The sequence below is a fragment of the Brienomyrus brachyistius genome, chromosome 1 (assembly GCF_023856365.1).
Source record: "Brienomyrus brachyistius isolate T26 chromosome 1, BBRACH_0.4, whole genome shotgun sequence".
Classification (NCBI taxonomy): Eukaryota; Metazoa; Chordata; class Actinopteri; order Osteoglossiformes; family Mormyridae; genus Brienomyrus; species Brienomyrus brachyistius.
Genome location: NC_064533.1, coordinates 31015041 through 31041239, shown reverse-complemented (window position 1 = coordinate 31041239; position 26199 = coordinate 31015041). Strand labels below are relative to the sequence as shown.

Below are 26199 nucleotides of genomic sequence, written 5' to 3'. Positions count from 1 at the left end.
TGTCCACGCGCTACCGTGTGGGAGGAGCTTCTTGATGTCATTTTTAGAGATGGTAGAATGTTCTATTTTCTGTGGAATAAATCTATTTTTTATGGCTTCTCCCCCCTGACATGTGCACATTTCTGGAGTGTTGCAAGGGGAGGTCTATTCGTGTTTACTGCCAGGCCCCTGTTCTCTGATTAGAAAGGGAGCAGAGTGAAGATGACTCTGGAAGGCAGAGGAGCATCCATTCTGACACACACCCACTCTGGGGGAGAACTGCGAACAGCAGACTCTGATATACACCAGTAGAAAACTGGGAGGAGAGACACTCTTGCTGGACGTGCCCCTGTACTGTCACGATGCGCGTATGCTGAACAGTGCTCTCGTTAGCGCTAAACGGTCAGCGCTGCTATGCCCGGATGGGTCATCCCTGCGTTCTCTGATATCTGTGACTCTTCCGGGGCGGGCGCACTGTTTGTCCTTTCCGGTCCGCTGGGGAAATTTTAGCCCCATCCATGGACATCAGGATGTGTTCACCGGAGGGATGGAGGCGCTGTGAGAAAAAAACACAGACACTCCCAATTAAAGTGGCCTGTCGAGGGACCCCTGCTGGCCAGAGTGTGACACTGCTGGGCTCCCTGCTAGCAGGCCTCCTCTGACAGGCCTCCTTTAATTAGGACGGACTGCATTCCTTAGGAGAGCCTGACACGACCCTTCTTCTTTGTCAGAGTGACTCATGGATGCCCTGAGCTCTCCAATCCTCAGTTTGGCCTCTCCTCGATTTTAGCTTAGCTTCCGATGAGTCCCACTTCCAGACTCAATGCTGTACCTTCAGTCCTCTCGGCCGGAAACTGGAGGAGACTGGCCTCTCAGCAGGAATGTTTTCCTCACGCGGCGAACAGATTAATCACTCATTTTTTTCAAACTGTGTCAATTGTCAGCTTGGCTTCTTCCGAATCGCTGCTGCTCTTGACTGGGATGCTGCAGTGACCGCATCCAGTGCCGGGCAGGAGACCTCGCTGTCAGCCAGAAATGGAGCACAGCTTCCCCTCTCCGCGCTACACGTAGCACTTTTGGTGATGGGCTCCCATTACACACTGTCTGACTTGCATGAAGATTACAGGCACAGCCGAAGCCCAAGGAGCTCACGCACCATCAGATGAAGCAGACCTGCTTGACCTTCATATTTTGCCTACACAAACAAAACAGAATAATCCTCACCATTCCAGACACACATAGACACACTTACAAATTAAAGTCAATCTCTCTCTCTCTCTCTCTCTCTCTCTCTCTCTCTCTCTCGGTATATTCCCTTCCTTCACCCCACCCTTTTCATTCCTCTCTCACATTTTCCCCTGTGCCCTTCCTCTCCCCTCTCTCTCTCTCTGTCTCTCTTTCTCCCTCTACCTACATTCCCTTCCTCCCCCCACCTTTTTCATTCCTCTATCTCCCACTCTTTTCCACTCTTTTCTCCTCCCTCTCTCCCCTGTCCCCACCCCCCCTACCCTCTATGACAAACTCAGATGGATAAATCCTCAGACACCAAAGAGTGGACCTCTCATAGAAGGCAGTGTATGACCCCCCCCCTCCAGATCTCCGTATAGCTCTGCTTAATCGTATGTTTCAGATTCAATGTTGTCAGAGGAACTCAACCAACAGCTTTGAACAGAAATAAGAAAATGTTCAGAGGCAATTTCCGTGCACCTGTATATGTCCCTGTCGAATCAGCAAGAACTTATAGTGGACAATTGGCTTCAAGACCTTTAAGGAGAGATTTGCTTTAGACATTTGAAGCCAAATCCACATACATGTACTCTTTCGTTCCCCGGCAAACCAAACTAGCTGCACTTTGTTTTTGTTCTCCTTGATTGGCCAGTATTTGTACCTGATATGCCTTCTAAAGCCAAAATGCTGATCTCTGAAACACATGCAGTTGGTCTGTTCTCAGCTGAATGGCAATGTGTTACCTAGCAACAGCTAAAATCACAGTGTGGGAACATAAACCGAAACAGAACCGGAACAACTGTAGTCGTGTTAGCCAGATATGTTTTTAGAAATCGTGCCTTATGTGATTTGTATCCGTTTAACGCTGCACTTTGGCGTTCCACATGACTCAGTCTCCCTTTCGCTGACACATCGTACATGCAAACACACACACACACACACACACACACACACACAGGTTTGTAATCATTTCTTCATTCACTTCTTTGGAGAAATCTCTAATACCAACATGATGACCTTACCCAACCTTAATCTTAACCAAAGGTTAAGGCATTTTTAGTTTTTTGATGGCATTCACAGATCTTTGTGGGGACCTGAAAAATGGTCCCCACAACATGAAAATAACTGGTTTTTATTACATTGTGGAGGGCATTTGGTGGCAACAATGTAATATAAACATAATCCACACACACACACACACACGAACATACACATACACTCTCACACTCAGAAGGACACAGTGCCTTACCATGCAGCTTAAAGGTTTGGGCACGCTGAGTCAGACGTGCACACACACACACACACACACACACACACACACATACACACACACACACATACATGTAGGGTATACTTATCCTTATGGGGCCCACTCATTCACTTCTATGGGAAAAATGCTAACGCTAACTATGACAACCTTAACCCCCACCCTGTCCTAACCATAACCATAAGTAACCAAGCAAAATACAAGAGTTCGTGCATTTTTAGTTTTTTCATTGCAGTCACGGATTTTTCTAAAATAGAGTTTTCCCATATGAGAACCAGGAAACATAAGGTAAAAAGAAATGGGTATTCATCACGTTGTGGGGACATTTGGTCCCCACAAGGTAAAGTATACCTGGACCATACACACACACACACACATGCACACACACACGTAGGCCCCCAGTCCCAGGTCAAATGGAATCAGACAAGAGCATGTCTTTGAGCAGATGTAGAGAAGCATTCAGCTTCAGTGTATTTCTGCTCTTGTGATGCGGGAACCATGTCACCTCAGCTGAGTCCCCCCCCCCCCCCCCCCCCCCCCCCCGACAAGCCCAGCATGGCAGGAAGTCGGCAGCTGCTCTGGGACCAGGCAGACTCCAACAGACCTGCTGCCAGCTTCCATCTCTGCTCATGTGTTTCTCTTTGAACTTGACTATTGAGCAGTAGTTATAGAACGATCTTCTGGCCTTGATACAGGTGCAGTGTACCTGGGCTCATGGTCCTCCTGACCTCTTCTTGTGACCGTGGATCTGTCAGAGATTTTGTAGTGATGGCATGAACTGGAAAGTTCTATCTCCAGTAACCTAAAGACAAGTTGTCAATGACCACAACTCAAAATCTGTTGTGCAAGGAGACATTAAGATAGATTATTAGCTGAGCTATCATAGGTATCAGAGTGAACTCAGTGAGAACCATGTGGACACCCTACTCCTGCAGCGGTGATGGAGCCCCATACTCGCCCAGAGAATTGACGGCTCGACAGACATTGATATCTGCGTAGCTGTGGCTTGGTCATATCAGCAGGTATATAGCGGACAGTTAAAGAATGAAGCTGTCACCTCATTGTCCATCCATCCATCTGCTAACAGCTTATCCTGTCAGTGGGTCACGGCAGGGGAGGGGGGGGAGCTAACATCCGGGCAGCATAGACTACAAGACAGTCGAGGAACTTGTGTGATATAGGGAGAACATTCAATCTTCACACCCACAGAGTGGAGGCGGCATTCAAATGCCCAGCCCTGCAGGTGGGAGCCACCAACGCTGTCCAATGAGCCACTGAACCCCCCCCCCCCATCTTTCTGTGATCTCCTGAATTTTTCAGTACCTATGTTTCAATGAAGACAAGCCAAACTTAGGCCACTGTTTCTTCTGATCTAGCTCAAACTGCATATTACATCATTTCACAGACAACAAACATTCAAAACTCATATCTGCCTATCATTGGACTAGTCGGGTACAAAGACCTCCTTCATACTGTCTTCAGACCACCCTGTGAAGTCTGCTGGGCTTAAGTTATTTCTGAGGGCTACTTTGGTGCTAGACAACCAAGGCTTTCCTTCATGTCCATGAAACTTGATGTGAGGAGAGATGCAACCTCATTTCACATCCTTACCACAGAATTTCAAGTGAACACGATACTTTGCTTTACCCGCAGGACTCTCCCCTGAATTTTCAACTGCACTAACTCGCCCTCGGCTAAATTCAGATCTTTTGTAATTTAAAGACTTTTTTTTTTGTAATTTCCTGAGCTGCCCAGTCTTGAACTATAAATATTTTGTATTTAACCAGACAATTCATGCTTAAAGTAACTTCTTATTGTGTTTCTACAGGAAATTCATTTACAGGAGAATATGATACTGCATTTACGTAATCAGCTTGTGGTATAAGAACTCCCGAGATTCTTGTTACCGTGAAAGCAGAAAAAGTGGATTTTGTGCTAGAATGTTCTCAGTAAGGAGGTTCTAGTGGGAGGGATTGCTTAGGCGGGGCTGCCCGCAGTAAGTGAAAGCTGGCTGCCATGTTGTTCCCTCTGCTCATTCTGTTTCACTTCAGCTCTACTGAAGCACAAGCAAAGACCTTCTCAATCTGCTACTTTTTAGTAGCAAGTGGACTGCAGAATGGGAACATTGGTTCAAGGAAGGATTTCGGCAGACGACAGAGACTCACGTGATTTCTGTTGGGGCTGTAAGAGTGTTCAGAAGGCTGCGAGTCCAAACCCAATATTCCTTATGCTCTGGATCCTGGCTCTTTTGTAGTTTGACCAATGAGGATGTTCGTGTGTTTGGAGTTCTGAACTCCCAAATGCATCGTGCTGCTTGATTTATTACAGTCTGTTTCGTTCTCAGGCAGTTTTGACCCGTGTTCCATCCACATGACTGCTCTTTCAGGTAGCCAGCATCCAGCTGCTGTCCCAGCAGCACTCAGAACATTCACCAGAGAAGTGCATGCTGGGATAACAGCAGACTGTCAGTGAGGGAGTGACATAAAGAGGCCACTGGAAAGTTATTTGAGGTACTATCTAAGGGTTGATAGTGAGCAGTTTAGAGCATGTTGCATATGTGTTTCGATTTCACCCGAATCGATGGAAGCAGGTCTGTTTTCGCAGATACCGTTCACCGCAGGGAGTAGTATGTTTGTTATTTAGACGTGAAACCACCGTGCTGGTCTCATTACCGCTCCCCTGTGAGGACCGGCCATTAGATGTGACGACCAGGATTACATTAGCATTTTTACACTTCTGCAGCAGAATGCTGTCTGCAGGCTAATCATGTGTGGTGGAATCTGATTGGCTGTTGGATTCTGACTATCTCCAGGATCCGTTTTTTTTTTCAGGATGCCGGAAATGTTAATAGATGATTGGAAATGGCACATAGTGTCTATGTTGGAGTCATAATGTATTACGTAAATGCTATGTTCATCAGTATATTTGTTTTATTAATTGGTGTTTAGAATGGCATGTGTGTGCCCTGCGATGGCTTGGTGCCCCTTCTGGGTTATTCCCTGCTGTGCACTCCTACTTTCTGGTAGAGACCCCAGACCTCTGTTGTCCTGAATAGAACAAGCGGGTATAGAAAATGGATGGATGGATAACTTATGTTTAATGATTTAGTTTTTATTAATAGAATTTATTATCCAATGTTGTACTCCCAGTTATGTGTTCTGGACTCAGCTATGATATGTTAGACATGAAACCATGTGTGTAAATTATGGGGGATTGTAACCCCCCCCTCCCCCCCCCCAAATAATCATGTTTCCCCCTAAATGGGCAGAGACCTCAGCCCCCCCATAGTTAAGCCCTTGCATGTAATCTACTCACATGGTAGATTTCACAAACTGTAAAATGTAAGATGTCCATAGTATCATAGTATATAACCTCACTGTCAAACCAGTCTATTGTAAACCTGCCCAAAGGCGGTGAATATCTGAGCTTCCATAAGTATGCTTCTCAGCATTGGCTCTATCCAAGGCTCTTGGTACCACGTTGCCCTGATGTCCTCCTCACTGCAAACCAACCCGTCACTGTTCGGCGGAGTCCTCGTCCTGCCTCCCTTCAAAGGCAGTCGATGTCTCTCGGCCAGATTGGCCACACAAAATGATATTCAGATGTTCAGGATATAATATCGCACGTTTGAGTCTCTGATCAAACTGATCGACTGTTGGGCCACCTGCTGCTCATACGCAACAGTCATCCGTATTTCTAGAATGTTCTGATTTATTAAACTCATGCAGATAAATGGTGGAGGTACAGCTAAAGGCTTTGGAAATGCTCACCTGCTTTGTGTTCACCTGCACCAGCAGCAGATGTAGCATAAGCAGATGGGCTGGATTCAGCTGCCAACAGAGATCACTGTGCATAAAGTACACAGTGAGGCTTATTTATTCTCCAAAGTGCTTTAAATAAACATGAAATAAAGGACGGTGGCTGCCGGTTTAATCTTCCAAATAAAACATGCATCCATAGACCATATTCATTATTCACACATTCCCCGTTTTAGCTTGTGAAGAATTTTGTTTCTAACTAGCCCAGCTAACATGTCTACCCAGTTACTTACCGATACTGGGTGCCAACAGTTTGACCCATTGCAACTGTTTAAGAATAGGATTGGTCATTAACAGGATATCAAAGATTGATATTCTAGTAGTGATGTGTGATGTTCAAAATGCAGGGCTTTAGGAGGATAATAAGTAACATACAGAAAACTGTAGGAGAAAGTGATGCAGACTGATTTCAGGCTCTGTGTGTGAGGGGTCGGGGGGAGGTTATGTATGACCAAATATACCCCCCAGTTTAATAAAAAACTGTTATTTTGACGTTGTGGGGACCATTTTTTTTTCAGTCCTCATAAGGAGATATTCAATTTTTTAGAAATATGAGACTGCAATCAAAAAACTAAAAATGCCAAAAGTCCTGTATTTTGTTTGGTTACTTGTGGGTAAGGTTAGGGCTGGGTGGGGGTTACAGTGATTATTGTTGGCATTTGGGTTTTCCCCATAGAAATGAATGGAGAGACCCCACAAAGATACAATTACAAACCTGTGTACCTGTGTGTGTGCGTGTGTGTCCGTGTGTGTGATAGACCTGCATTTCCCAAACCTGGTCTTCGTAGCAGACCATGTAAATTGGCTGATCAGCTGCAGTCTTACTAGATTTAATATTGACTGTATTATTTTTTGAATGTCTTGCAGAGTTGTGATCATGTCACAATACACAGCCTGAATAGTTTTGAGCTTTTAATCTTAATCAAAACAGAAATATTATGTGTTTATGTTCAGAAAATGTATTCTGTTCATTGGATAATATATGAACATTCAGTTTTTAAAATTCAGATTACTACCTAATTATTCTTATAATTCTCCAGGAGTTAAAAACTGAAACTGAGCAATGAATAAAAATGTAAGCAAACCAGCTTAAAGAGCAGCGGTGACTCATTTTTCATTGATACAATTATTCCTTCACGACGACTTATAGCGCAATTTTAAAATTATTTTCAGACAAATGCATTGCACATAATGCGACCTAAATATTGTTACAGTTTAAACGTTTGCAAAGGATTGAATTCAATAAACAACTCGATCAAGCAGAAGTTAGAAAGAACTTGGATTGAAGATGAACATAGCCGGTGTCCTGCTAGGGCCAAAGCTGGGAAGCGGCACTATAGATAGCGGACTGTAGGAGGTGAGTAAGTGTTACAAACAGGGGGCTGTAGGAGGTAAGTGATATGAAGAGATCTACCAGCATGGCGTGAGTTATTAGCACATGAGGATGAGGGGACGGCCTTTCTGCTGTAAGTAATAACTTCTACCTGCTCAGAGAAGGTGTTTCTGCTCACGGTTATTTTTATGCAGTTCATGCATTCATCCCTCAGAAAATAATTATTTATCCACCCTTTTCCCATTTATTATTGCAAAAATCGCTTTGCAGGGGGGAATGAACCTGAAATACATCCACTGAGTTAATAATTTGCTTGCTGTATGTTTATTTTATTAATGATGCCCATTACTCATGACCAGTCATCATTCTCAGCAAGCGCTTTGATCATTCTGGAATTGGTTAAGGTTGGAGAGGACTTGTTAGCTGACGATTAGAGGCTCGTGTCTTGGGCTCCAGCCTGGGGAATCTTGATGATGTCGATATGATTTCACAATATCTTGTCCCTTATTTACAGCTCGGTGGGCAGGCTCACACATAAAGGCTTTACTTCTAGTTATCTGCTCTGAGTATAGTGTTGCTCAGCAGTAATGTAACGTGATGTTTTTTTCTGTCCTGAAAATAATCTATCCAACCATCGTTTAACCACTTATCCAGCCTAGGATCGTGGTGGGGGAGCGGGGGCCTATTGCAGCCAGAACCAGGCTGACGGCAGGGGGTGCGCGTTAGACGGAATGTCAGTCCACCGCAGGGTACGAATGCATGCACAGTTAATCATAGAGTCTCGAGCAATATGGGTATATTCTAGATGCCAGGTCACTTGACTGCATGTCGTTGGGCTGCGGGGGGAGACCCAGTGAAAGAGGCACAGGGGGAATGTGCAGACTCCTGCAGTTTTTGGTCTCATCAATTCCAATCCCCTACAGCCAGGCGGTGGTGAGTGAGTCAACGCTTATGCGTGGTGCAGGGTGACGGAGATCTTTGGGGCCTAGGAGAGGGCTGCTGCTGACATCGTACAGCATGAAGGCTGCAGCCCCATTATCTCGGCTTCGCATGGGTGAGCCCGCCACGGCCCTCGCTTACTGATGATCCCAACGAACCTCCACGCTCATTTTATCAGCTGGGAGCCATACTGCAGTTGATCAGTATCTCTGCTGTGCATTGTGCCTGTGACATGGAATGGCATGGGGACCCTACATTACCGGCTCTCTCCATGTTTTGCTTTGAATACTACAAGGACATTGATGAAGGTCATATGAACGCATGTGAGAAATCAAAACCTAGCATGTTGAATAGCTGATTTTCCAGAAAACATGGGAGGCCAGAGAGAAACTGTACGGTTCATATAATATATTTCCATCCTGATCCTGACAGCACAGTTAAAGTGACATGGTGTACAAAGCATGTTGAGAATCTGGTATGACTCCAGCATAAAATTACCCTGGTAGTTAGATTCCAGAGGCCATACCTACGACTTTGGTCACATGGGAAGGTGTCCAATCGGTGTGAGCACTGCTTGTCACTAGGGCTGTAAGGCCCGCCCTCTTTTCTTATTGGCACATTATTGCTGTATTTTTTTTTAATTGCTCCATGGACTTCCTGCATCAGAGAACAACTGTTTTGATTGATTATTATCATTAAGCTGCTTAATAGACCCTTCAGCATCAGTCCTGCCACCTCTCTTGCTGTCAGCTTAAATTGAATCTGTATGTATATTATTATTATGATTGACTTTACAAAGCAGGGTCAGATGCGGCAGAATCGATCATGGCAGAAATCACTCCATCATTTTCAATCCATCAACGGGTTCAGCTGTCACTAGGAATTGTGGGAGGTGTGTGTTTTAAGGGCAGACGAGGGAGGTGTGTGTTTTAAGGGCAGACGAGGGAGGTGTGTGTTTTAAGGGCAGAGGATTTTGCAGCATCTTTTGTCAGGACCAAAATCACTGATGCTATATATAAACAGTGCATTTTAAAAGTGTATACTCGTAATAAAGAGTGGTTTTGGATTACAGAGCTTTCACTTTTAAATGAAAGTGATTGCATGAAGATAATTTGTTGGTTAGAGAATATATTTACTGGAAGGGAGCAAATTTCTATATGGAGATACGCTGTGAGTCTTATTTGAAAATGCATTTTTTCATAATATTTATTTTGCAATTTGTCCAAACCTGTATTGTACATGTGGACTCTTTGATTTACGCATCATGGTTAATACAAAAACTGTAGAATTTTAGTGCTGATTTTTATTGAGCATTTTGTTCGTTCTGAGAGTTTATATTATGTTTTGCATTGATTGCAGTTGCCACATACAAATCTTTCATAAAGGTAATAGCTAAAGTACTGTGTTGTAACTTGCAGAAAAAGGTTCAAAACAATGCACCAGGAAGTGCTAAATAAGGCAGCCATTTAAACAGCACTGTTCATTTTAACAGAGATTTGAAACATAGCAGACAAGGCCATATCTCCTGGTGTCCACTGTTTTGCACGGCAAACCTAAGGGAAACTTTTCCGTTAGCGAGATAAATGCTCGGATTTGAGGGGCACACACAGTACACACCAAGTAGAGTTTCGGTCCTCCTAGGAACACAGCTGGGGGCGGCTCGATGCTTCATGAATGCTTCATGCAGGGATGAGATTTACAACTTGGTGTGTATGCTGGTGCAGTTAGTGTTAGGCAGTCAGAGAAAATGTTTAAAGCTATTTATCTGGATAGTAAGTGTATATGTGCTCAGCAAACATACAATTTAACATCTGAATATATATAAAGTTAACTAACACAATTAAAAAGTGATTTATTCTTGTTCTCTAAAAAGTTACTGATCTCTTGTAGGTTGAACACAGATTCAGTTCCCAAACCTCTCCTCAGGCCCCCCAGCCATTCAATTACATTTCAGCACCAGCTCTCTGAATTAATTGACTTCATTAGTTAAATAACTTGTGAGGTATAAATACACGGGTATATTGGCTGGTTACTGTGGTTTTGAAATAGTGAAGCTAACACACATATACATACATAAATCATTAGATTTTTTGGAATCTGGTAACATTGTCATTAATCCAGAGAGTATCACTCCCACAATGGAGTGTTGCGTTACTATCGCTTACCTGATCTTCTGAACATGGCACGTTTATATCTGTTTGCTCTCTTATTTCGTATGTCCCACACTAAGCTAAATGTGTCAGACAAACAGCTTCTTCCACGGTGTACTGGTGCGGGCAACTGGAGACCAGCAATTATTCATGCAAGTGAGGCTACACAGGTGCTGATGTGTGAACACTGAGGACCCGACGGTATCGACAGAGTTCCGGAAAGGCTGGAGGTTAATTGCTACGATGTTGGCAACCTAGTGCACTCACTGCAAAAAGAAATAGTTTTTTTTTTTTTTATCTATTCTGTGATTTTCAGGCAAAACACAGGGGCACTGTGAGAAACCCCTGATAGCAGTAGTTGCTGGTCTAATAGCTTATTTGTCTGTGTTGTGCCACTGTTATGAATGTCATAGATTTGATACTTTACTGTTAATGTCTAGTATGTGAAAGGAGCATATAATGAGATCTGCAGAGTACTGTAGCCAAGGAACATAGAGCCTAACTGTGATTAAATACTCCTAAAATTTCCTAGTATTAGGATGCAGAGAAAATTCCCTATGTGCAGTTAGTTAAAAGCATGGGTGGCATATTTTTAAATGTTTACGTCAATTTAACTCATTTTAGTACTACGAAATGCAGAGGTGAAATTAGTGTCTAATTAGCATTTAATTCCAAAATTGCATGGAGACGTACGTTAGCTGTAATAAGACATTTGTTTATGGAATTACATTTACCAAAAAGATTTCTGGAGAGACTCTCCAAGACATATCTGTAGTACAGTGTAGATCACTGCCTGTTTTTTTTAAGGAAAAAGTTATTTCAGAGAATGCCTGCCAGACGTGATTTCTAGACTGGTTGAGTCTTGATATAACATATGTTGAGATTAATGGCCAATCCGGGGGCTATGAATCTTCCTGTTTTAACATCCCATGGGTTTGCCGATTACTCTGGATGGACAGTCAAATTTATATTTTATCTACATTGATAATGCTGTACTCATAGTCATTGTGGCAAAACATATTGGAATAGAAGAGAACATTTCTTTGGCAAAACGAGATCCACATGCTTGTGCTGCCAAAGCGCGTCCGGAGTGTCCTCAGGCTAAAACCTCATCATCTATCTGTGGGCTTTTCTCCATAAGGAAGCCATGAAAGATGATGCTCACAGACGTCTAATGCATTTTTATACATCGAAATAGTAAGATGGCTTAAAGTTATCAGGTTTTAAGCTTTGGGGTAAAAGATCTAGGAAGATCTACTTGTGAATGGGTTGATGAATCGGAGTAGTATGTGCCTTATTGGGGAAATCATAATCTTTGTTATAGCGCTTTGCTAAACCTATCCTGTATGATAGATGGAAATAACACAATATGCAAGAATCTCATTGAAATTTCATACTTTCTGCATCTAATTTTCATACATGTAGACAATTCCAAATTATAAATAAAGGGTTCTTCCCTCTTCTGCCAACATAAAGAGTTTATGTCTGTTTAAAACTGTGCTTTGTTTGAAAGACATATTCACATATTTAGATGATGGCATTTACTTGGCCCTGAGTTATCTTACTGCTGCACGGATGGAATATTTCACCAAGAGACCTACCAATGCCTTTCTATCAGAACGTGTTTTTATAGACCAAAGAAGTGGAGGATTCTGGAAAGAATGTTACAGATTCTTTTTGGTGCCAGTTTCCTGACTGTCTTCCCACAAGCTCTACAATGACTACACAGAATCCCCAAATGGAACAGCCTCCCCCCCACCGGAATGGAGTCCGTACATGATGAAATGCCATTGAAATGAATCAGCAGATGAGCAAAGCAACCAGAAGTTGTGAATGGCATCGTGAATGAAGGTTGTGCGAACATGCCATGCCTTTTAGATGATCTGTGGAGTTTTATTGTATAAAAGATGTTAATTAAATAATGTACAAGATTTGTACTTGATGTATTGTACTTGTGCCTAAAATGTTAGCTTTGTAGACCTTAAAGAATGAAGGACAATTCTTTGCTAGTATGTTGTGGGTGCTTGATGGTTTACAAAGCATGTTGAATATTCTGTGTAAGTTAGTGTTTGAAGTTTTGTAGATGGTGCTCTTATGGTAATAGATGAAGGGTGACATTTTTGAGTTGCTGCCATGTGAGGTTTATAAATATTATAGGGATGTCGCGTATGTTTGTGATTGACGATGAAGGCAACTCCAAGCTTTGGGTTTGACCTCAGATCAGTTTGTGACATGGAGACTAAATGTATATGTTGAGAATACCTTCCGGCACGCTGAATTTGAATTTTAATTATACCTTCAGCTTTCCAAATCAAATTATGAAGCATTAATAATAACTGGAAGCAGAATTAAATGGTGTGACGTTCTGGGAGATTCTTATTTTTGGAAGATAGGAAAGCTACTAACACAATGCAGTTACCACCACTTTAAAGCTTTTGGCAACAACATATATGGTTTTCTTTATATCTTCTTTAACAAATTCATATTTCACTATTTTCTGTATTGATTTTCCGTTTAAATCACAGAAAACATTTTTAGTGTGCATATTTTTGTATCATCTATGAAGGGATCTCTGCCGATTTGCTGTCCTTTTACCCCTTTCAGTTTAAATTCATTTAAAAAATTTAGCCAATGAAATATTCTCGTTAGTGTGATAACTTTTTAGCAAATCTTTTCCAAAATCTGAAGACACATTGCATGGGTGATCTGAAATTCATCAGATTTTGAGACAAATCACCAAAAATTGATGCACCTGTGCTAGGTGGCAGCAAAGGAAGGAAGGAGTGGCTGCAGAAGACATTATCTTAATCTTATAGATACAGTCACTCTTAAAGTATTCGATGGGTCTTTTTCAAACTTCCATTGAGCTTTGTATAGCTGATGATCTGGGTCCAATTCCATATTGAGATAAATAGCACCAAAATTGAAGCAGTATAATTTATTAGTGACGGGCAGTCACACATGCACATTTCTGTAATCTGATCACACTGAGAGTAGTCGCGCAAAGTCGGTCTTTTAATAAAGATTTTTGAAGTGGTGAGGAGAGTGTATGGGGGCTAGAGATAGTAGAGGTTGGGGGTGTGGGAGGAATAGGGTGAGATTGGGGGAAGGTGACAGGGCCGTCTGGGGAATACATAGCTGTCATGTTTTTATTAGAGTTTGTAGTAGCAGTTGTCTAATATTTTACTGTGAATATCATAACATTGACACCCACTGGTGTTGGAAGGAGTTTGACATGGGGGGGGGGGACCTAATTTGGGAGGCAAGGGAGTGGGGATGTGATGGACACACATGCAGTTGTCACATCATGGAAGGATGCAATGTTAGAAAGATTTAAAAATGTGGGCAGTGGTGGCTTAATGGTTAGGGAAGCACACGTATAATTGAAAGGTTGCAGGTTCGGGTCCCAGACCAGCAAGGCACCACTGACGTACCCTTGGCAAGGTCCCGCCCCCAAGCCCTGCTCCCCGGGCTCTGAATTAGCTGTCCCCTGCTATGCCACATTGTCACATATGGGCTAAATGCAGAGGACATATTTTGTTGTTGTGCGCAGTGGTGTGTCAACAATGAGCACTGATCACTAAAAATAATCAAGTATCATGTATCATTGCCCTGTTTAAGGTTAAAAAAAAATAACTGATCCATATCATAAAATATTTTTGCCTGATACTTGAATACAGTCTTATATATGTTTCTCACATGCGCAGCAAATTGGCCTCAGTAATGTGCAGATTCATAATAAAAGATAAGGAATGTGATGTTGTATATCTATCTATCTATCTATCTATCTATCTATCTATCTATCTATCTATCTATCTATCTATCTATCTATCTATCTATCATCAATTCATTCATTATTTGGGAAGGAGGTGGGGTGGTCTTCCAATATTAGGGGGGAAGTAGATAGATTGTATATCTATCTATCTATCTATCTATCTGTCTATCTATCTATCTATCTATCTATCTATCTATCCATCTATCTATCATCAATTCATTCATTAGTTGGGAAGGAGGTGGGGTGGTCTTCCAATATTAGGGGGGAAGTAGATAGATTGTATATCTATCTATCTATCTATCTATCTATCTATCTATCTATCTATCTATCTATCTATCTATCTATCATCAATTCATTCATTAGTTGGGAAGGAGGTGGGGTGGTCTTCCAATATTAGGGATGAAGGGGTCCAACCCCACCCCCCCATTTCTGACACCCCACTTTATCGGATTTGTGGCACTTTATCTAAGTGTTAGGGATGTATCAGGTTGTCTTACTAGTCAGCTTGTTTTTGAAGCAGAGTACCTTGACCTTGGGGTACACTGAGATGGGACAATGTCCCTTCTGAAGGTGTACAGTGTAGTTAAATTCACCCAGAGGTGAACGTTGAGGTCATTGCTGTTAAAGATCACAGCCCAATTTCGTTGACACAGCTAATATTCACCTGCCAAATGCAATCGGCTAAGTGAAGAAATTAACATTAAGAATTGGGAATAGACAAAACACTATACTTGGACAATGTCCACATATTCAGCAGTTGTTTATCACTCCATCACTCTTCATTATTAAAATGACTGTAGTACAAATATCAGAAATTAAAATAAATGCGAGTGTGAAGTTAGCATTGTTTAATACATGCGTATGGAAAGTCCTGCAAAGTATGATTTTTTTTTTTTACACCAACGATCAACACCATATATCAGCTTTCATGAAGAATTAAATAATTGGTAAGTATGTAAGTATTTCTCCCCTTGGATTTGACAGAGTAACAGACATGCTTTAGGGTTAGGGTTAGGGTTAGACTCACTGCAGGCCTCATTGGACCCCTTTGACTTCTTGCACACAGCTGCTGTATAGCCATTCCTTCACTTGCGATCGCTTTTCTCGATTTTCATTGAGGCTTGGCCTTTGACTGAGCCTCTCCGGAATGTTGACTTTCCTCCCTTTAAAGCCACTGTGCCTTTTCGTCTCTGTTCTGCTGTAAGTCGAGTCGACTCTGAGGTCCTTTGCAGACTGCGGTATGTTCTCTTCCTGGATATATGTGGAATTTTCTGCCGCCATTGTGATTGATCTCACCATGACTTCCAGGCACTGACTTGAAGAATCCTCCCAGCTGAACTGGGCCGTCATTGCCATACTTAGGCTTAGTTGCGAAGAGCAAAAATACAGTCCATTTTTGTCTTGCCTGGCCAACAGATCTGCTTATTTTCTAAACCTTCCAAATGCCCTCTGGTAAAGAGCAGGCAAGATCTGACATGAGTCCTAGCCCTCTCCTATGACGCTTAGCCCATTCTCCCACTTCAGCTGTGGTGAAATGTACTTGTTGTGGCATTTTGGCACCCTTAAGTAATGTCCTGCTTGCATGGATGGTCAATTTTTTGGCACCTTGTGTCAGTGAAACTTGACACCTTTTCGCAGCCTTTCCATGCATTTTGGTGATCACATCTCGTTTGCCTTGTCATTTCTTTAATTATTTTAATGAGATACACTCACCAGCTAACCATAGCTTTGTCTGATGTGTTTTTGTGTTATTCTATGTTAATATAAAAGGTCACATGTTAATCGGCAAGAGGTGGATACCTTTTATACTTACTGTGTAGAAAAGCAGAAATAAACCAGCATAGGAATGTATTCTGTTTCATCTACATTCATGATCTGCTTAGGGATTGATAACTTGGTGACCTGTTCTCAGCTGTCCTCTAAACTGTAAATCTGCAGACGGTTATTTGATAATTCTTTTCCCTCCCCCCAGGCACCACGAGGCAGCCCAAGGAAGGGGAGGTTCCAGGGGTTGACTACAACTTTGTGACTGTTGATCGGTTTATGGAATTGGAGAGTAGTGGAGCTTTGTTAGAGAGTGGAACATATGAAGGTAATGTAACAATACCTTTTTATTTAAAAAAAAAATATATATATATATATATTGAATTTATAGAGGAAACAAAACTTATTTTAGACCAATTTTTGTCAGGTGTTGCTGTCATCTTTGCATGAAACGTAATAATTAATTAACATTTTTGCAATTTTCATTATATCTTTATTAATTTATTTGATTATCCAAGTGCTAATTCTTCTGTATTATTTTCATCCAATCATTGTTCATGCCTAATCTGGTACAGTGTCGAAGTTTCTGTTGTCCATCACAGGACAGCAGTGACACTTTAGGGGTGTCTGCATGTTTTTCAACTGTGGGAGTCAACTAGAACACAGACACACTCAGATATGTGTAAAGGGATATGAACCCGCAACCACGGAAGTGTGAAGCTACAGTGTTACCCAGTATACCATTATACTGTTTCTGCTCGAAATGTATAAATGGAGTTTCATCGAGATGTTTTCTTGGTGTGGTCTAATACTGTTATTTCGATGGTTCTGTTTAGCTAGTTTCTACTGGAATAATGAATCTAGACAAGCTGTATTTTCACAGTCAAATTACTGGACCCATGGTAAACAATCTGTAGGCTTCAGTGGAAGCCCTGATTGGCTTACAGGTCCAAGCACACTGAAGCAGATGAGCACATTGATAGATGTTTCACAGATATTAAACGTTACCCCCATGGATATGTAGAGTGTATATGTAAGGTAAGTGACATCTGTTTATTAGTTCACTCTTTAGTATAATGCATTTTCCTAATCAAGTTGTCAAAAACCATTTTGTTGATTTCCCAGAGGAAATTAAAAGAGGAAATAAAATACAAAGAAAAAAAAAAAGATTTCCCTTTGAATTACTAAGGAAGGAGATTGATAATTCATAGTTATATATGAGAATAATATCACCAAATTGAAAAATAATGTGAGTTCATATGCCATTTTTGCAATGCAGTTACGTTTCAGGAAGATTCTCACTGAAAGTGAATGAGCGGTAGTTTCCTAATTGTGAATTGGCCCAAACAGGGTGGTAAATAGGGGACTGGTGTCTGTATAATGTCTATCTCTCCCTGGCTTATGCACTATTTCAGCAAATGTGATGCTCATTAGCTCAGTTAGACCACCTGCTTTGATCTGCAAGTGCCAATTTTCACTCCATTGCCATAAATATGAGTGCACAAGGTTACAAGAAAATGTTTAAGAAGCCTGATGGTGAAATTTCAGCTGTTTAACTCAAATGAAAAGCTTTAGCTTTCAAGGAAAAGCTTTACCTTATAAATCATTTAGAATACGATGAATGTAATGGTTAATGCTTTAGTTATGTTTTAAGTGGTCTGCCCCCACCCTATATTATCCATAAGCGAGGTTTTACAGGAGCACATTTGCCGTGTTATAGCAGAAACGTCTGTACATTAGAGAAATTTTGCTCTAATTTTTATTAAGTGTCTACTCAGTATTCTACATTGGTGTCTTTTTTCTCTTAGTAATATTTTTTTCTGACGTTTATGACAGTAAAAAATAACTTGGCAGACATTTCACAGCGATCCCATTGAATGAATATATTTCCGGACGCAGTGATGAACAGATTACCTAATTCCATCTTTAAATAACACTCCCTATGTTCACTTCTGATGAGTGTGCATCTCTAATATAGATTTTCATAGGAAGTACAAGCAACTTGGCAAACATTAATAGAAAGCTCTAAAATAATTTATAATGAATAAGGACAGAAGCTGTGCTGCCTGTGCTTAAGTAAGCCAGTGGTACGCTGTGTTCAAGAACAAGTGTTTCTGTGTAGATCATTGGTATACACTGTGTATATTCATGCTAATGCTGCTAAGCACACAAACACCCGATTTGTGTGGTCACTTTATAGATAACTACTACGGCACCCCCAAGCCCCCGGCAGAACCCACACCATTGCTGCTTAATGTAACGGACCAGATTCTGCCCGGAGCCCGACCCAGTTCTGAGGGGAAGAGGAAACGTAACAAGTCAGTGAGCAACATGGAAAAGGTCAGCATCGAGCCCCTTGAGGAGGAGGAGGAAGAGGAAGAGGAGGAGAGACCTGTTGTCAATGGCAACAGCGTCGCCATCACTCCAGGTTAGGCAGGAAGTAGCATCCAATATATTTTCAGTTTATTTATTTTTTTACCCTATTATTGATCATATTTTATTTACTTGCCTTCCTTTATATTATTGTTTTTGTTTTTTTAAGTACTTGTGATGTTTAAATTTAGTACTTGTCGAAAATCTTTTTGACGATCTGAAAATATTTTACGCTCTTAATAACAACTGGTAAAGTTTTGAGAGGTGACAATAGCGTTTAGTGGAAAATCCCACTAAAAACAACATATGCAGTTGTGGGAGACGACACGTGTAACATGAACAAAACAATGTATGATTTCGAAGTGGCTACCTTGGGCTGTTTGGCTCACTCGCTACAGCTAGTGATATATGAAGGGCTGCTTTCTTAACGAAGTGTAAATGACGCTGTTTCCAGTCGCTTCCGTATACATTCCAGGAAGGCTTTTTCATCTGTATGAAAAACCTGAAATAGTTTAAAAATATTTATAATGTATAATATATTACATGTTTGTTATATTAAAATATTAAGGTAAAAAAGCTCTTGTATCGGAATCTGTATTGGTATCAGCAGGTGTGTGTTGGAATCGGACTGGAATTAAAAAAATCTGGATCGGCCCATCCCTACTCTCAGGTGGTCTTAGGGTTTTTGTGCTTTTTATCTGAGAAAATTTGAAACTGTTGCAAAAGTTTGAAAGCTGTTAGGTATAGGTACCATAGTGATCCCAGACATTGATTGGTAGGCGTCCGTGATCCTGCAGGTAATCCGTCAACTTCAGCTCCGTTGTCAGTCACGTATTGATTTGAATGCATTGCCCAGGGCAGAGCGGTCACCCTTGGGTTAAATGAATTTTGATTTCTGCTGAATGTTGGTAATTAACTTTAATTTAATGGTCCACTTTTTTTCCCTTCCTCAATAAAAATACTGTTATGGGACAACTGCCGGAAATTTAGTTAAAATGCATCTGCCTTCTCTACATAATGTGCTGCTGTTTGAAGTGTATTTGATTCTGTGTAATAAAACTAATAGATGGAATTGATAGAACAGAAAAAAAAACTAGAGGAAACAGTTAAATTGTCAGCTACAGTTAATCAAATGAAATGAGCCCTTTAAAAGTTTTGCAAGGCTTGATGAAGAGCGAAGCAGAATGGTACAGTCTGCCTTCACTAAACAGCCAGCTTTGGATCTATCCCTAGAAGCCTAAGGATAATGGCAGGGTACACCCTACGTGGGATGCCAGTCCATGACTGGACACAAAGTCGGACACTGTGGAGTATTTAGGGACGCCCATTTTTGAATAGTTTTCATTTCGTTGTGGTACAAGCGTTCCAGAGGAGCTGTCATGTCTGACCGGAGGTGTTCTGTCTACAGAATCAAGTGAACAGGAAGACAAAATCACAGATGCTTCGGGGGACACTCCACCAGAGCCCTGTCCCACCGAAACCCCCACCATTACCCCTACAGAGCCCCCCAAGGATGAGGGGCAGCCTTCGACATCGCCACCGAAACAGGACGACAGCGATGACCTGGGGCCGCTACCCGACAACTGGGAGATGGCTTACACAGAGAAGGGGGAGGTCTACTTCATTGAGTAAGCATGACTGTACTCAAATAGAAAAGATCTACTTCAGTGGACAAGCATGCCTGAATTAGCTGAGGTCTATGCAATTAACCTGCCTGAGAAATCAGAAAATGCCCTGAAAGGCTGTTTCATGAAGTGGAAGGCCGTTCTTGCAATGCTAAACAACCTTGTAGAATATCATTGTTTTCAAAAGGATGTAGCGATTGGGGCAATAAGCAGTTTTCTTGAGCCTCAAGCTTTTTAACCAGAAGGTTAACACAGACGTGTTATTCCTGTACTGCTCATACTTATGCTATTGCATCCTGGCTAAAAAAAACTAGCTGGTTAAACTGGTTGACCAGTTTATAATAATTGACCAGATTAAGGTATGTTTTTGCATGATGGTTTAATGGTTGAGCTGGTCATACCAGCTTGTGATGGTCATTCTAGCTGGTCTGGCTGGTCGTGCCAGCACGTCCAGCTTAATATGGTGGCCGCACCCACACAGCTAAACCATCGAAGAGCAGCAAGAGCTGGGATATGACCAAATAAAACCATCTCAGACCAGCTGCAACCAGCTACCAGCACAAGCTGGTTTTTAGGTGCTTTTTTCACAAGTTTCTGAAGATCATTCAGATTGAAAGGGAGAGGTGTGTGTTATGTTCTGCTCTAGTTAATTTTAGTTGTTTTCTACCAGATGACATTATGAAGGTATTATAAACCCATCTCTTCAAAATGAAATTAAGCCTGCAGGTATCTTAGCTTTATTAATGGACAGCTATGGTTGGTGTGTTTATTATGCATTTGGCCCGTAATATTAGTATCGTAATGGAATCTGGACTGACTGATACAAGTATACATCCAGTATGCTACATATAGTGTTATTTAGAAGAGTTCAGAGATGGTTGCTAGATAGAGAGAGTTCTTGCTGGTGCTGTGTGAATGAAGAAATAGACTCCCCTCAGAGCATTTTGTAAAAAAAAAAGTTCAGCTCCTCTACATGTCACTTTTCTGTACAAATATGTCTGGATACAGCGTGTGTCTTCACCTGAGGTAATTTGTGGCTTAATTTTGGCATTTAAGAAGTCAAAGGGAAGACATAGGTTAATCCTAAAGGCCGGAATGTGTGATGATAATCTGTGCCCATCACTTTAAGACACAAGTGTGGAGCAAATGACATAAGGGGCTTACAGATGCAAACCTTCAAGTATCAACACGTATAGTGCTTTACTTTTGAGACTGACAGCTGTTGCATTTGTATGATTGGCTGCTCTCAAGTGGCAGGAATGATGGCCCAACTGTGCAAGCTCAGAGATACAGAGAAACCATCTGGTTAACAGACAGGTTTTGTCACATGAGAGGAAACAACGCTATAGAGCAGTCATGTTAAAAATCTTGATATACCAGCAAGTCATGCAAGCATGTACCCAGACCCTAAGCCTTGTCATCTTGAGTGTTTCTGTTTTTAAGTTGTCTTATTTGTTAGGCTAAGCTCCCCAGGTAATTGAATCTGTAGAAATCAGAATAATATAATGAATTTTTCGTTTGATTTCTTTATTGTTTTATCTGACAGTGCTTCAATCCTTGTGAAGAATCACTTAGACACTGACATTCAAACATAAGAATCTGTATTTGTGCTGGCCTGATGAATTTAGTTGGTGTGCTTGGTGTGTCACTTGATAAACTCTTGAACTCTTTGTACCCTCTCATGTGTGATTTCAGTTCACTTTGAACCCAAGTCCTACTGGCGTGACGTTTCCAAATGCGCAGATGTTCCTCTTTGTTGTTTGAACAGCTCTCACTCGGGAGAGCCATCAGAAATAAACAAATTAAATGTGTTACAGCCCTTTTACAAACTGCAGCTTTCATGTGACTTTGTAGTTTTGAAACAGTGTCCTTCTTCTGTTTAGTCACAACACCAAAACGACTTCGTGGCTTGATCCACGTCTCGCCAAGAAAGCGAAGCCGCCGGAAGAATGCAAAGAAAATGGTGAGTGGACGCGTGTTTCTGTGGCTCCTCATTATGTCAGAATCAGTATTTGCCAACTAAGTGGTGTTTCTCTTGGTGCAGCTGTCAACATAATGTTAATCCAAAAAAAGTATAGAAAACGACAGACCATATAAACAAAATAGACTACAAACAAGAGACTGCAGACGAAAGATGCAACAAAGTGCATATGTGCACTGACTACAGTAATGGAAAATAGGAAAGATTTATATTCAGTGGGATCATGGGTTGGGAGAAACAGTTGATATATGCATTACCATGCATGTAATAAAGTGCATATGAAGCAGCTTCATTCAGGGAAATGGTAGGTAGTGTGGCCAGAATTCACGCTCTTAGAGTCGCCTCACACTGTAGAGCTGGGCCGGACATGTTGGTGGGGAAATATGTTTTAAATACACTGTATGTTAGTCTTATTACTCTTCGTCAGCTTGACCATTTCTCATTGGCTCACTGGAGATTGGTGTATACTGTCCCGTGACGTGGAACGTTGCCTTATCTAATTACGTCATTCTCCTCACCCACTTTCTCCCACGATGTTCTCCAGCAGAGAAAGGCATCCTATAGTATCACGAACCCCCAGCTCATTTCTCACAAGAATATATTTTTTATATGAGTCTGATTTTTTTCTCATTTGTTAACTAATAATATTATACTTGAAAAATTATAATTTTTTGTCTTAAAAATTCCACAACTCCTGATTTCCTGTAAATAAATCAGGTTTTTGTTTTAAAATTAAAATTATATCTGATTCACATGTAACGTTTACGATGTGTGATGTTTACAGTGTGTCATGAACTTAAACTGATACTATTGACTAGTTTCTGTCAGTGTTATAAAGCATCTCAAGTCAAGTAAAGCTTCATTGTCATTTCAGCACAGGACACAGTGAAATAAAATAACGTTACTGCTGAACCCGGGGTGCAACATTCTTGACAGTGCTGCCATTACAGTGCTTCTAAAATTCAGCCAGTTGTCATTCAAGACCTCATGAAGCGAAGCACTTTTTCCTGTTTTCTTTTATTCCAGTCAATTTTACTTCTTTATGCAGCTTGCAGTCTTACTGAAGAAATTTGAGTTAAGTATCTGAACCAGGAGAATATCTCTGGTTGCTTCCATCAGTGGAAGACTGTTACTCTTAACAACTAAAGTCCAAAATCAGTATCATAACTCAAGATGCTATCCACAATATATAAAACTTTGATTTGTTGTGGGTGGTAGGTGTGGTATTTCTTAACCGGCTGTCACCTGCTATGCTGATATTGTTGCGGTTGACAGGCATCTGCTTCTCATATGTTAGTGCTGATACATCTGCTACCCAGTGCATTAGCGCAGCTCCTATATGCAAATAGGCTAATATTGATGCAAGTGCTAGTAAATACTGCTTCAGGCCTTCGATAATGCTGATGTTCGAATCTAGATGCTGGTGCTAACAGGTATGCTGAGGATGTAGCGATCCTTGCATTTATTACCCTTATTAAACGTCGCTTAGATATTATTACAATCCGATTTAAGAACGTAGTTTTGCAGACTGATTGTCTAGTCAGAGTTTGTTTTCTCAGGAATCTAGCAAAAATCACGAGATGGGAAAAAAAAACCCATTAGAGCTAAAACTCCAAATGGTGCGTGTGATACGACATTCCGGAGAACGTCCGTTCTGGGGCGAGCAGAGCCTGCTTCTCATCTTGCAGATTTCCAGGGCGATTTCCCATTTCTGCGGGCTGCAGTGAGGACCCTGTGGCCGCTGGGTGTTGTCACACAGATGGCATGTGGCAGGAGAAGGGTCAGTGGAGGAGATGGAGGAATGGGAACGGAGAGCGGGATGCTGCAGCAGGAGGTGCTGTCATTTGCAGGATGCGGATTGTCGATTCACCGTAGTGAATTAAAACATCAACTCCCCCTTGCTGATAAAGTATCGTATGAAAAAAGAAGCATCGTTTGATTTTTTTATGTTGATTACAAACCAGAAATCCGTGTCAAACATCTGAATCTCAGGTAATAATACCCTAAGTAGTATTAGTCAGTTTTGATTAATCAAATTAGGCTTGATTCACATTATCTCTGACTATTTTACAGTCTCGCATTAAAACAAGTTTAATTGCATATTAATTGGGTGATTTGCATATTTGGATGTAAAAAAGCCACTTAGGACTCATTGCAATCGCAGTGCTCGAAGTTCAGTTATGTAACAAATGAGTATAAATGGATTGATGGATTCTCAGAGGTGTTCGACTCAGTAAAATAGAAACTGTTAATATATGATGGTCAGTATAGCGTTAAAGTCACAGGTGTAACTTCATGTTGTACAAAACATTCGTAATTAGACCTTTTCAATTGGTGTTGGAACCACAGGTTGCTTGTTGAAATATTGACATTGATAGTGGTAATAGTAATGCAAAAATTGCTGTTTCTATTACTTGATTATTGTATTCATATGCAAAGTTGGGATTCAGGGTCATAACAGTTACCAAAGAGAGAGCAATTCTCATTCCTGCAATTAGTGGCTAAAACACGAGGCTATAAAAGAGCCTTCAGTTCATGCAGTAAAGCTTCCTCCTGAAGTTACCATGGAAACTGTCTTCCTTTGCGTCTAGTGATTTAAGGTGGCTCCACATAAATGGCATGGATTTAAGGCGGCTTAAAAAAGCCCTGTCCTTCATTTAGTCACTAAGAGGTCTACAACGTCTGAGTCATCACATCAGTGATGAGGTATGTTCCTAGTAGCACTTAAATGTGTGTCTTGTCATTGAAAAGCTGGGAGCAAAGAACAACATCTACTCCGAGGTGTGCAACTCAGTCAGGAGTTCATAGGGTCAGCTTTGCAGCTGCTCTTCATGCAGAAAGCTCCATAATGGATTGATTATATCCACGAGATGCAGGCTTGATTGCCCCCAAATACGTCCATTTCTTGGTACATGTAGTGGGAATGTGTGGCGTGAAACGTTATGTGCGGGTCATTGAGGGAAAGTGTGTGTGTGGGGGGAGGGGGGGTATTTCATTTGTGTGCATTATGACTGGGCATCTGAGAGAAGAGTGTATGCAGGGTGACAGCACGATGCTGGGGGACGTTCCGCTTTGTTTGGGTTTCAGTAAGAGTGAGGAAACATCAGGTTGGATGTTGCATTCATGCTTCGCCTGGTGTTCCGGAGTCTCAGAAGGTCTCTATGAAGACTATGAAGGGCTCTGCATTCAGCTATTCGTAAATCTATCCCAGCGCAGCGCTGGGCCGACTGTTCACTGACATTCAGTAGTAAACTCAGTCGATGTGTCAGGAAGGGTGGAGAATGTCACTGGGTATGTCAGGGGTGAAATCTCGTGGAACAGGAAGATCAGACGTTACTGTATGATCACAGGGAACCAAGAGGAAACTGTGAAACCTTAATCAGAATGGCCGAAGTCCAACCAGAGTCCTCCTAGCAGGGAAGGATTGGTTTGTAATTTTTATCCCATGGCAATAGGGGGAAAAAATGAAATGAATTTTTGTGGACATGGACGTAAATTTACTGTCTCTTTCAAACTAATTTTTCCTGGCACATGAAGAAGCCAGCTGTTGGCATTCATTGCAATACTGTGAAATACCATGTCTTTCTGTCAGGCTAAAGACACCTTACAGGTTCACATTCTGTACACGGCATGCCAAAAGTGAGACTGGTTTGCCATATTTACTGTTTAGGATTAACGATGCTTGTTCATGATTAATATATAGTGCCACTCAAGATTTATGTATTATTAAAATAACAGGTTTCTTTGTCATTCTTGCATGAGAGTAGAACCAGGTAAAATCATAATTTATAATTTAAAAAGCTTTCTGATGTTATAGCGGTACATTGTATTTTATTAGGTCTGCTGATATTAAGGCACTGAATAACATTAATGGAATCAAGTATTGCACATTTATGAAGCTGGCAAACACGTCTTTCCATTCACATGCATGCTGAGCACCTTTCCATTATAAACAAATAGAAACGTTT

General features: G+C 41.3%; 1 protein-coding gene across 8 annotated transcripts in view; it reads left to right on the top strand.

The window, feature by feature from the left end:
* Positions 1-26199, top strand: part of LOC125751800 (membrane-associated guanylate kinase, WW and PDZ domain-containing protein 2-like) — a 91320-nt gene that overhangs the window by 33257 nt on the left and 31864 nt on the right. For all 8 annotated transcript variants that reach the window (XR_007400794.1, XR_007400795.1, XM_049031083.1 and 5 more), the window contains exons 3-6: positions 16461-16580; positions 18453-18680; positions 20034-20253; positions 22134-22213. Coding sequence is in view for 6 of the 8 variants with exons in the window: in XM_049031083.1 (XP_048887040.1) it covers positions 16461-16580; positions 18453-18680; positions 20034-20253; positions 22134-22213 (648 nt within the window). In the remaining 2 variants the exon portion in view is untranslated. The remainder of the gene's footprint in view (positions 1-16460; positions 16581-18452; positions 18681-20033; positions 20254-22133; positions 22214-26199) is intronic.